The sequence below is a fragment of the Agelaius phoeniceus genome, chromosome 16 (assembly GCF_051311805.1).
Source record: "Agelaius phoeniceus isolate bAgePho1 chromosome 16, bAgePho1.hap1, whole genome shotgun sequence".
In the NCBI taxonomy this organism is placed as follows: Eukaryota; Metazoa; Chordata; class Aves; order Passeriformes; family Icteridae; genus Agelaius; species Agelaius phoeniceus.
This window is the reverse complement of record NC_135280.1, coordinates 5,634,459-5,647,054: the sequence shown is the minus strand read 5'-3', so window position 1 is coordinate 5,647,054 and position 12,596 is coordinate 5,634,459. Positions and strand designations below refer to the sequence as shown.

The 12,596-nt window shown below is 51.8% G+C and overlaps 1 protein-coding gene across 1 annotated transcript in view; it reads right to left on the bottom strand.

The window, feature by feature from the left end:
- The window catches only part of ADAP1 (ArfGAP with dual PH domains 1), a 50,408-nt gene extending 48,847 nt beyond the window's left edge, over nucleotides 1-1,561 (bottom strand). Inside the window, exon 1 of the mRNA XM_054643419.2 lies at nucleotides 1,270-1,561. Within this exon, the coding sequence (XP_054499394.1) occupies nucleotides 1,270-1,354 (85 nt within the window). The 5' untranslated portion in view covers nucleotides 1,355-1,561. The remainder of the gene's footprint in view (nucleotides 1-1,269) is intronic.
- Nucleotides 1,562-12,596: the final 11,035 nt, after the last annotated feature.

Genomic DNA, 12,596 nt, shown 5'->3' with positions numbered 1-12,596 from the left:
CACCTACTCGGGGAGCCCAAGCTGTGCTCAGCAAGGCACCTCGGAGGTGGGCTGGTACAGTCAGACAGCAGCAGCCGGCAGTAGATGGGTGGGAGCAGGCGGAGCAGGCGGCGCTGCAAAGCCGTTCACGCTGTGCCCAAAGTTCTTTGTCCTTTCCAGCTGGGAACGGGAGGACACAACGCATCTGAAAGTGAACTGCAGTGTCCTGGGATGCAGATTAGGGATGTAAAACCGCCGGGAATGGTATGAGCTGGGTAGCGGTATGCAATAGATCTTAACATCCTAAAGAAATCAATAGCTGGGAAAATAGGGCTCAGCTGAAGTGTTGGGTTTTTCTTCAACCTATAGAATGACAGAGGCTGAGAAGGACATCCTTTCTATACCCCTCCTCAGAGCCATCCTGCTCAAGCTAACATAAATTTAGGTTATTCTGTATGGTGATTTTTTTCTTTTTAAAACCAGGAAAGTTACTTGCTCTGCAATTTTTCTAAGGTTGTTCTCATAGACAGATCCCACCACCCCACGCAGACTCTGCTCAGCAACAGCACCACGGCCCGACCCCAAAAAAATTCACCATCCAAAAGGCGAAGAAGACATTCCCAGCCCAGATTTTCTCCCCTCCGCACACGCAGACGTCTACAGCCATTCCAGCCCCGCTCCCTGCGCGGCGCAGGCACCCATCGATGGCAGCTGGGCAAAGGTTGCCGGGCAGGATGTCCGCAGCTCTGCCTCCGGTTGTGCCCGTGTGTTTGCTCGCTGACAGGGCAGGAGCAGCCGAGGGGACGCGGGGGACACGGCGCCCCCGCGGGCAGAGCAGAGCCCGCACCGCCCGGCTGCCGGCCCCGGCTGCGCTGCAGCCCGCGGGGACCCGCCGGGATGACATCAGCGCTCACGGCCGGCCGAGGAGCCGGCCCGGCCCGGGGGACACTGGGGGAGCCTCGGCCGGGGCCGGTGCGCGGGGAGCGCGGCAGCGCAGAGCAGCGCATCCCTCCAGCAGCCCCGGAGCATCCGCGCTGCATCCCCCGCGCTGGGGCCGGGGCCGGGCACACCCTCGGCGGGGCTCCGCTCCCGGAGGCGGCAGAGCCAGAGCCCCGTCGCTGCCGTGCCGAGCCGAGCCGCGCCGTGCGGTACCGTGCTATGCTGTACCGTGCCATGCTGTACCGCGCTGCGCGGTACCGTGCCATGCTGTACCGTGCTGTACCGCGCTGTGCGGTGAGGACAGGTGCAGGTGCAGCCGCCGCCCGCGCCCCCCGCCTCCCCTGCCCTTACCCGGGGCGGCGCAGTCGGCGCACGCCGCGTTCCCCGGCCGCTGGAGCAGCTCCACCAGCGCCTTCCTGCTCCTCTCCTTCGCCATGGGGGCGGCTCGGCGGGGCTGCGCCGGCTCCGCCGCGCTACGGCAGCCTCATGGCGCGGGCGGGGGGCGCTGGCGAGGCGGGCGGCGCCCGGGCGGCTCCATCGGCCCCGCTCGCCCCGCGCACGCCGAACGCGCCTCCGGCCGCCGGGACGCGCCGCGCCGGGGCGGTGCTGCCCAGCCCTGCCCTGCCCTGCCCGCCGCTGCCGGAGCCGCCGGTGCCGCTTGCAGCGGGCGCTGCCGGCTCCCCGAGCCGCTCGCCCGCGACCTCCAGCGGCAGCGCCGCACCGGGGCGGCCCCGACCCCCGAGGGGGTACCCGGCCTTCAGGGCATCCCATCCTGCTGGGTGTCCCCGGCACGCAGGGGGGCCTGTCCTGGTTTCACTCCTGCCCGCGGAGGGGACGCTGTCGCCGGTTGTTGTATTGCACTAATAACCGCTGGGAGCCGAGGGTCCTCGCCTGTGCGCGGTGGCGCCTGGCAGCGACCCCAGCTCTCACTGGCCAGGGTCTTGCCACATAGGCACCTTGGCAGGTTCATGAGCAGCACGTTTGGGATGCCCCTCTAACATCAGCAGCTTTTGGGGGTACTTGTGAAGGTCTCATCAGTAGCCCCACGCACTCCACAACACTCCCCCTTCCCTGCTGTTCTTGCACATCACCACCTGCTTCCATGGCTGTGTCTGGCCAGGACGTCCTCCAATGTCTTCCCACGTTTTTCACACCTCCATGGTGTCAGGGGGGTATCAGGGGTGAAAGCACTCCTGTGCCATCATGGCTGTCCATCTCCTGCCATCTATGGGACAAGACTCCTTGTTCTGCCAGTCAAAGACTAAACACTCACTCAGGGGCAGGATGTGGGAGGTTTTTGGCCAAGGGAGGGCTCAGAGCTGTGTCTCCTTATCTAACCCCTGCTGAAACCTTCTCACGTATGGGTCACCTGTGATGCTGCAATGTCCTGTTTGTGGTTCACAAGTCTCTGCTTACAAAAACAATCTTGGTTTTGTGAAGCAAGTCCCCGTTTAAATCATCCAACTCTGTTTCCTCCAACAAAGCAGAGCCCTCCTGCAAGCTCAGCCCGTGCCATTCATGCTGCCCATGAGATTCAGGGTGTGCACGAGCATCTGCAGGAGGAGGGTGCCAGTAGCTCCTGGAAAACTTCCACAACCAAACCACCATCTTGATCCTGCAAACATGAGGATGTGAGCAGGTCCCTGAGAACACTCTGTGGGAGAAAATAGCCCCTTAAATACAGGCAGAGTCATGGCCTGGTACATTTACAATGCTCCCTTTGCCTCAAATACATTTTCCTAAATGACCTTTGCATTTGTGCTGCCAGACAAGTGACTGCATCCAGGTTTATTTCTGTTTCAAACCGATGCTGGACTGTTCCTTGCTGACTCAACCCAGTGTCACACATCGTGCTGGGCTTGCTGGATTTACACACACAGCTTGATAATGTCTGGAAACTCACTGCCATCCTAACCAAAGGCATAATGCTCCTCACAGACCTTTTGTGGGGTAACTGAGCTGCTGCACCCAGGCCCTCATCTTCTTCAGCCTCTAACACTTACCTGGAGCACTGACTTCTCACAGCCCCAGAGTGAAACCAGCTCAGCTGAGTACCTTAACCCTCCACACCTGTGCTATGTTCAAGCTTGACAGTGTAAATGCTGCAGGATCAGAGCTTTACCTAAGCCCAAGTTAGGCCAAGTTTTTATGTGCACTTTGGCATTTTCAGAAGAAGCATTTGCTGAATGTTTCATGCAATAGCCAGGATGCTGCACGTCATCATGGACTCACTGTGGGCCAGGGCTGGGAGCAGGGAGGGGGTTTGGTTTGAAAGTCTCTGTTTAGCTTTCCATTAAGACTTATTGATTCTCTTAATTTTTTGTTCCCTTGGTTGCTAGGCAATTCCTGTCTGTCCTCCGCGTGCTGGAAGCCAGGGCTGCAGACAGAAATTTATATCTTGTAATAAAATCAAATAAAACAGAGCCTGTTGTCAATGATGAGAGGGGAGAGTTTCATAAAGGACAGGCAGAGCAGGGGAGCAGGGCCAGCAAGGGTCGATCAGCAGCATCCTCAGCATTTAAATCTCATCACAATTACTCCAGACTCCACATGGGGAAACAAACAGCCCGTGTGGGTGGAGGGAATGTGGAGAAAAGTTGCAACTAAATGAGCCAGGAATGAAGATAAACTTTTGTTCAATGGAAATCAAAGCCTTGAGCCGACCTCACACGTACAAGGGTATCTCTGTAAATTTACTCCTGGTTTATCCAAGGTTGAGAGGTTGGGTATTGCCCCAGTGTGGGTGGGCAGTGTTGATCCAGGGCAGGCCCTGAGGCTCTCCTGATGGACACTGACTCCTGAGGAGTGTGATTCCTGGCAGAGAGCAGGGGCTGCATCTGAGTCTGTATCTCACATGGGGTAAAGAGCAAAGGTTGCCCCTGCAGGGCAGGTGGAGGCTGATGGGCATCACTGCTCAGGCTTGCCCATGTCACACTGTTCCCTCCTCTGAACTTTGCCCCACACTTTTCCTGTGGGTAGCACCTTTCAGGGAATGCCTAAATGAATTTGCTCCTTATTGTAAAAGCAGGGTAACTTCGACGATGGGAGAAATCATGCATTTCACTCTATTGATATTAGAGGGCTAATTAATTACATTATTATACTATATTATTCCATACTATATTACATGTAAATTGAAATTGTACAAGTACTTAATTTAACTTAACTGTACAGAATTTTGTGACTGTCTGCTGACAGTCACAACACACACATGGATTTAATTGGTTAATGAATCAAAACACTTACACTAGAATTTAATTGCTAATTTTTTTAGGTAAATATTTTTTTACAATGTATTCTACTCATTCTAAAACACAGGAGCAGTGAATGAGATAGGAATTGTTTTTTTCTTTCTCTGTGGTTCAGAGAATGTGAATCTCAGAAATATTTTTGGGAAGTTGTGCTTTGCTCTTCTCTGTGAAGAGAAATGTGGCCACAGCTCCTACTTCTTGCAAAATCTCTGACCAAACTCTCTGGAGAAGGGTTGTTGCTGTCAATACATCTCCCTCATTCAGATGCTTCCTGTCTCTCCACTGCTAAGTGACTTGGAGGTCTGGCAGAAATTCACATCCATATGTATGTAAGTAGTTACATATTTATGTGTAAGATGTGTTTGTTTGTAAACACACACACTTTTAACTCAGCCTTTTCTAAGTCACAAGGTTGTTGCCTTAGAAACGGACACTATTAATGCCATCTCTGAGGTGCTAAGCACAGTGCCAGCAAGGGCAGCCTCTGCAAATGCCAGATACTGAGGTCAGGCCAAAGAACACTCAGAAATTCCTAGAAACCTTTCCATCATCTCTGTGGTGACGCCCTGAAAATGCACAGACATAACTGCACCTTGTCCTCGCCTTTCCACACCAGCTCCTCTCACCCCGAGCCTGCCTTTTGTTAGGAAGGAGCTGTTTACTCTGGGGTCAGTTAATTTCCCAGCCCTGGCCCTGAAATGGATAAATCAATGTCACAACCATGCCTGTAAAAGGGTGTTAAACACAAGCCTTGCCGTGACCCAGGAGCTCATTCCCAGCACAAGGTGGGGAAGCATTACAGATTCCTGCGTGAACAGCAAACCTGAACAGAAATATCAATAATTCATGCCACAGCAACTGCATTCCAGCAAAACTCTGGAGGAGCAGACGCCAGGCAGGATTCCATAGGCTTCCTCAGCAGCACAGGGGAGGCAGCTCTGGCAGCTGCAGGTTTGTGTGAGCGAGCTGCAGCGCTGGCACCCACACCTATGCTACACGAGCACCAGCTCATTTCCGTTGCAGTATCGGTTTCCTGTTCAAAAGAAAAAGAAAAAAAGGAAGAAACCGATCCTAGAGGTTTTTCTTTTAACAAAAGAAAGAGTTTTCTGGGTTATCCAGTTAAATCAAGAGTGGGTATAGCTGGGAGGGAGGAATATCAGAGAGCAGAGAGCTCAGAGCAGGGCAGTTTAAAAACTCTTGCACCAAAAATCCAATATTGATGCCAACTTTCTCTTATTTTGAGCAAATTGCTGTATGGAGCCTGTGAGATTTTTGGAAAAGCACACCCACAGCATCTGTGAGGTTAGGATGTGTGGATTGAGCTGAAGAGGATAATGCAGGAGAAAATGATGTGAGGGTGGAAAAAGAGCTGTGATGTCCTGAGTCTGCAGAGCTGCTCTGCACCTGCAGCAGCCCTCAAAGAAGACAAAGTGTTCAAAGTCTTGTGCAGCTCTGAAAGTGTCTCACTGCAGAGTGATCTGCAGATCAGGGCTCCCTTCCATTTGCATAGTAGTTCATTCTATTGCAGTGTCACCAATATGAAAAAAGGGGAATCCTTTGCTCCCATGATTGAACAGTCATGCAGTTACCACCATGCAACCCAGACCACAGAAATCCCTCGTAGGGAAGCAGAACTGGGGAGAATGAGGACAAGGGGGGAGGTTCAGACCAAAATCTCCTTTTTTAGATTTCTGCAACACCCCAGAGCTGATCACTGCTCTCTCACAGCCATGCTGCCACAAAACTTCTCCAACCAGCAGCCTGTCATGTGCTCAGGACACCCTTTCAGTTTCTTTTCCTCCTGCCTCTGGCCAGCAATGGGCTGGTTTGGGGGTCAGTACATGGTTGCAGGGGCTGCTTTGTTGCTCAGACAGCATGGCTGGGATCCAGAATATGTCTGAGAGAGAGAGAGAGAGAGAGGGTAATTGATGGCTTGAGATGTTGGATATTTGTATGTCTGCTCCACAGCACCTGGGGAAATCTCAGTGTAAGAGAAACAGCTCTGCAACAGTCCTGTTGTTGTACCAAACCCATTTCCTATGGTATAAAATATGACATGGAGGGGGCAGCTGAGGGAATTGGCTCCATGGCAGCTGCAGTGAACCAGCTGGAGATATGCTGATTCCTATTGCCCAATGACAGGCTCTTTTCTGTGCACAGAGGAGATGAAATTAGTCCAAGGAAGTCAAGAGTTCACCTATGTCTGTGGCAGAGCACTGCTTTTAGCATTACTCCTGATTTACCCTCATTGAGAGACTGAGGCCTGTGGAATCTCTGTCTGGAGAAAGCCAACCTGTGTGTGATGACACTCATACACCAGGGGCTCAGCTCCTCCAAAGGAAAGTCCAAGTGATTGTTCAGAGTGGGACATCATCAATCCAGTCTGAGTCAGAGCCACTGCAGGACAGGCTCGGTGTGCAAACAGCAGGGCAGCACTGATTGTGGAGATTGCTTTGCTCTATTCCAACAATTTAATCTCTTCCTGGCTCAAATGGCTCATCCTTCCAGGAACAGCTTGGAGACATCCAAGCAGAGCCTGAGCTGTGTGATGTCACCCTCCAGGCTGGAGGCTGAAGTGGCCCAGCCACCTGCTCTGGGACCAGGGGCTGCTCCAGCCAGGACACAGAGCACAGAGGGTGATGGTGCTACAGGAAAGATCACAGGCAGAGGGGCAAGCCCAGCACTTCACTTCTGGTCTGGAAGTCTCTGCAGCAGAGCCTGAGTTCCTCAGAAGAAAAAAAGAAAAAACATTTTAAAAGGCCATAGAAGAAGGGAGAAAGCTGCAGTTATTGGCCCCAATGGTCAGGCTCGTGTCACAGACTGCTGCTCCAGCTCAGGCAGCTGAGGGCACATCCCCTTCTGCAGCACTGCTCGGCTGTGATTTGAATAAAGCAGTAGATGGAAACAAAACTGTGGGTTTTCTCTAGAAAGAGATTAAAAATAATGGCCTAAGAGAGCTGCCAAACAGCTGGAGATGGTAATTGAGCCTCCCCCCAATTAACTTTGTCCACAGAAAGTTGAGGGCCATGTCCTACCCTTCCTCTGGCTGCTGATGGGATTGTTTGGATGTCACTGGATGCCTCCTAAAAGCTCCCACAACGTCGAGATACAGAGCACGCTGCTCATTTATCTGTTTATTTCAGTATGCTTTGCCAAAGAAAAATCAGCAAAGAATTAATTAACAGCAATTATTTCTAGCAAAAACAGAGAGCCCTGCTCCAGAAGCCATGAAAACAACATCATGAGACCCCTGTGGCCAAAAGGCTTTCTAAACAGGTGCAAAAATAAACAGTTTTATAGCAGGTATAAAAAGAGCCCAAGCCAGGCTGGGGAATGGCAGGAGAGCAGCCATTCCAATGGCTGAGTTGGAGCAGTCACCCAGGTGACTTTTGTAAAGGAGCTTTAATAAACAAACCAGAGCAGAAACACCAACCTGAGCGAAAGAACCAGCAGGACCAGGTTATTGCTGCCACAGAGGGTTTACTACACCCATCACCCTGTGGTATTAGTGCTGCTGAGGTGATTTACTGTCCCAGGCAGGGCAGCCCATTAGAGCTGTGATCTAAAGCACAGCCAGCTCCAGTTTCAGTGATAGACATCACCCCCCTGCCTATTACTTGCTAAAATAAGCTGAAATAAAGCCATCAATCCAGACATCTCTGTGCTCAAATGAGTCCTCCTAGCTGGCACCACCACACCTGCAAGTCTCCTGCCATGCCTGCTAAAAGGATGGAGGTAGATGTTCCAGACTCGCTCTCATTTTTCACCTACCTGGTTCTTTTTCAGCAGCCAGTGAACTCAGCATCTCTGTTTGACCAGAACTTGCACCTCCTGTCAGCACAGCCCTGCAGTGACCCAGTTCCTGTAACATCTCTGTGCTGCCCATGCACAGCCTGAGCATCTCCCCTCACACAAGGGGAGAGATGTACCCCTCCATGCTGAATCCTGGTTGTTGGCAGCGCACAGTCCAGCCCCTCTTTTCCATCCAAGCTGCAGCACAGTTTGGGGCTGGGGGAAACAAAACTAAACCCCACAGCCCAGCCACCAGCAGCACCCCAGGGATGTGTGTGCACACAGACTGGTCACTCCTCTGCTCTGCCACACAGATCCTGCCCTGGGATTAGGCATGGACACACTGCACCTCCACCTCTGGATCAGACAGGCATTGGAAAGCACAGAGAAGATTTGTGCTGCCTTAGCAACCACTCTGAGCATGCACATGGACACGGGAGATGTGCCAAACAACAGCACAGCCCAGAGCCTGAGCTCTGTATGGGCTGGGTGAGGACAAGGCTAAAGACAACCTGCTTAACCCAGGGCTTGAAGTCAGCACAACTTAACTCCTACCCCACATTAAAGAGCAGAAGCCGAGGGAGGCAATCTCAGCCCCCCAGCAAGGAGCCAGCCTCATTACACCCCTGGGATTTCCTGCTTGGTGCTTGCTCATGGGACCATGAAGACTCATTTATCAGTGGGGGGTTTGTTCCTGCCTGGTTCAGCATCCTGAGTCACCAGCAATGTTCTCAGCATTGATCTGATCTGCAGCTTCTCTGCAATCCTGAGTGGCAGAGGGAATATTTTTTCCCCATCTGGGTCTGCCTGCCCAAAACCTGACTTCCTCAGTGGGGTGAAATGCCTTTCCATCCAGCCAGCCCTGCTGCCTGGGGCTGTCAGTGCAGCTCAGGAGAAGAGCCCTGGCTAGACTGGCAGCAGATGGCTGCAGCACACAGCATCACATCACACCCTCAGGGCCATCCTGGTGTCCCAGATTCAGTAGTGCCATCATTCTCCTGCCTTGCCCACGAAGGAGAGGTGCTCCCAAACCCAGCTGAAAAGCAGAGTATGGTTTAATAACAGAGAAATGTAAATTGAGAGACACAACAGGGCCTGACTCCCTCACAGAGCACCCCCTCCCAGGCTTCTGCCTTGCTCCCCTTGCTCAGCAGCTCTGCAAGCAGGATCAAAACTGGCTGTGTGAGCAGGTTCTTGCTGAGCAGGGCTTGCTAGCAACAAAACTAGAAATCCTCCAGAAATCAGAGCTGTCATCTCCCCTAAGTTTACTGTAATAGGCAAAGGACTCAGCTGCCCAAAGGGGCTGCAAAAGCACCCCCACCACCTGCTTTTTAAAGCCATCAAGGTGAAGTGAAAAGCCTGGGTCTTTCTGTCTCCTTGCTTTCTTCACCCCCCTGCTCTTTCTTTGCCAGGCTGCTTTCCACCACTGCTCCCATCTGAGTTTACCATCATTCACAAGGGCCTGGGCAGAAAAGCATCCACAATACAAGGTGGTTGATGGTGTTGCTCATTGCAGGACACGTGGCCAGATGGACCCAACATCCCTCCCACAGCAGTGGGAACCTACCTCACCCTGTGTGGGAAGGGCTGCTTGTGCAGGCATCCCTCTGCAGGTGGGGAGATGTGGGACACCAAGGGCTGGACTGAGCCCACCAGATCTGATCGGCTGAGCTGTTTTACCTCACAGAGAACGTAGCCTTTGTTGGGCTCATGGTGAGTGCCAGCCAAGCCCAGCAGGAGACAGCAAGCATAGATTGATGCACCTGCTAATGCAAATCCCAAAATCTCCTGGATAATGAGAGAGAGCACAAGCATCAGAACCTCTAGGGAGAGGCCATGAAAACCTATCCCTGTATCATCATCAGTTCCAGGAAACAAAAAATGGATCAAGGTCTATCAAGTCCCCTGCACACACTCATTGGACTTCTAGGTGACTTTCTATGAAGCTCCTATTTTGAGCAGTGATCAATTATGCATTTCAAGCCATATGGCACCTTCATTCCAGAAGGAAGGCATTTTGTCTTGAAATCTGTAAGCTAGAAAATCTGCTGCATCCTGACAAAAATGTGACATTGCCAGTTACTCACAGAAGCAGATCATTAAGAAAAAGAAAATTAAAACAGGGTAAGTTTAACCAGATGTCCAGTTTTCATTGAAATACCCTTGAAAAGGAAATATACCCTTGTATGTGCACTTCCAGTCTTTTTTAAAATTCATCTGAGTCAGAGCTTTGATTTTTGTGGGAAACTTGATACAATATACAACATTCCCAATTTAGCAGAAGGATCTCTTCCAGCATGGATCTCCTCCAGGCACAAAAGCACTGAAATCCTCTGGATAGATATGCTACCAGACAAGACAGCAGTCCTGCACACTAGCAGAAGTATCATTCCCATCCCAGGAATTATGGATGAGAAATGTAGAAAAATACTGCTCTCCAGTGGAGCCAGAACATCCAAGGCACTTCTCAGAGCAGCAACAAGTGGTGCTCCAGACATTTTTTATATGGCAGCAGGCTGTTCCTTCTCTCATAGCCTCCTACAACGCAGGTTTCATTCCAGAGGATCAGTACAATGGTGCTGCCTCTCAGTTCTCTGCTTGGAGTGAGACAACAACAAAGTGAAATGTAAGAGGTGTTTTAGCTCATTGCCCCTCACCTGGTTCAGCAAAGGCAGCAATAAGTAAAAGCTGTTTTGATTGCTGCCCCAAGGCAAACAATCACCAGCAACAGTGTGCTGGCCCAAGGAAGCCAAGCTGGTGAGCACTGAGCACAAGTGTAACACCCAGGCACAAGGAGCTCTTGGGCTTGAAGCCAGCAGGACAGACTGGGAGAATGCTCTGGGGAAGGACCAAGGTGAAGGTCAGCAGCCACACCCAGGGCTCTGCCTGCTCACAGCCCCAAACATTCACCCCTCAGCTGCTGGCAGCTGTGACCTCCCTGCTACACCAGGTGTGTCCTTGCAGGTGGCAGATGCAGCAACAATCCCTCCTCAGCACTGAGGCCTCACTGAGCTCCTCCAAAGGACTTTGGACCGTGGCCCATTTCCAGAGCCAGCACAGGAGGCTCTCTTTGTGAAGGCTTTTCAGTGAAAGCACACCCAGAGCTCTGGGAATGTTTATTAAACCCTTTCTTCCTGGTTCTGCAGGTCACTGTAGTTGTTTGGAGAGATACACCTAGAGCTCAAGGTTTCCCAGGAAGAGGTAAGGATGGTTAACTTGCAGCAATGTTCTCTCTGTAAATAACTGCTGGGATCAAGGTTAAGCTCTTTGTGCTTGAGTGGATTTTAATCTGAGCAAAGAATGTGTGGGCAAAGCTCTGCTGATGCAGAGCCCTCCAGGGACTCCCTGGGACGGATCCCAAGCAGCTGGGTGCCTCATTAGGGTGTGAATGAGCCTTTGCTGCAGGAAAGCCACAGAAAAGACAATTGCACCTCCCTGGCTTATTGATTTCTGTTGCGATGGTAACAGCTCACATGGATCTTCACTAACACAGTCACCACTTCCTCCTGCTTCGGGCTATCCCTTGCACACCTGTGCACTTACACCCGGGCTGGCGTCAGTCCCAGCAGATTCCCGATGCTCTGCCTGTCTTCAGGCTGCAGGATCTGTCAGCAGGTGGAGCCTCACGGCACGGGCAGCACCTGGCAGGCTCCTCACAGGAAGATTGATGCACTCCCAGAGCACAGCAGCTCATCAGCTCCGAACAGCTCCACCTAGAAATCAGTGGCCCTGACAAAGTGCCTCCCCTGGAGCACACACACCTCAGCCCAGCGTGTCCAGAACACACATTTTACAGAATATAGATTTTTCCCAGCGTGGTGACAGGCTCCTGGAGAGGTTCCTCCTCAGCCTGGGCACAGGAAAGTTGGCAATGAACCTGCTGTTTCCATTTGGTTTGTACCCCACTGTCAGTTTGAAGGAGTAAAACCTGGATGCCACCAGCAATACTAAAATAAAGAAGTTTCAAGTGGAAGGATTTAATTAATGATTTGTTTGTTGGCAGAAATTAATTGAAGAATATTCTGGGAACTCTCCCAGGTGACTCCAGTGCTCCAGGGACTTGTCCCCTTGATCAAGCTGGGAAAACTTTGACCCCAGGTCTGGCACTAATGGCTTTTTTCCCACCACTTCTCAGCTGCATCAGATCTCAATGTCTGATGTCCCCAGCAGCTCTGAGCTTCCCTTAAAGCTCCACTGAACACGTCCTTTTCTGAAGCCAATGCTTACAGCCAGGCCAGAAGTGCCTCTGCCTATTCCCTGAATTTTCAGCTCTCCACTCCCAGCTGTCCTGTCCTGGCACGAGGGCACAGCAGCTGATTCACTGCTGGGAAGTGAGTCCATGAGCTGTGCCCATGGATCTGGACAGGATGAGGTGAGATCTCTGGGCTGCTGAAAGGTGCAAACCTCTCACCCCCACAGCCTTGTGAGGGTGGCAATCACTCAGCACCTCAAAAACTTTGTAACAGCTCGGAGGACAGGGCTGGCATCAATGTCCCAGGGAAACACAGATGGAACTGGTGAAGGAATTGCTTGGCCCAAAACAACAGTGCAGAGTAACAGCCAAAAAACGAAACTGCCACTGCTAACAGCCCAGATTACTCCCCCACCACTGGTGGCTTCTTTCAGACCTACCAG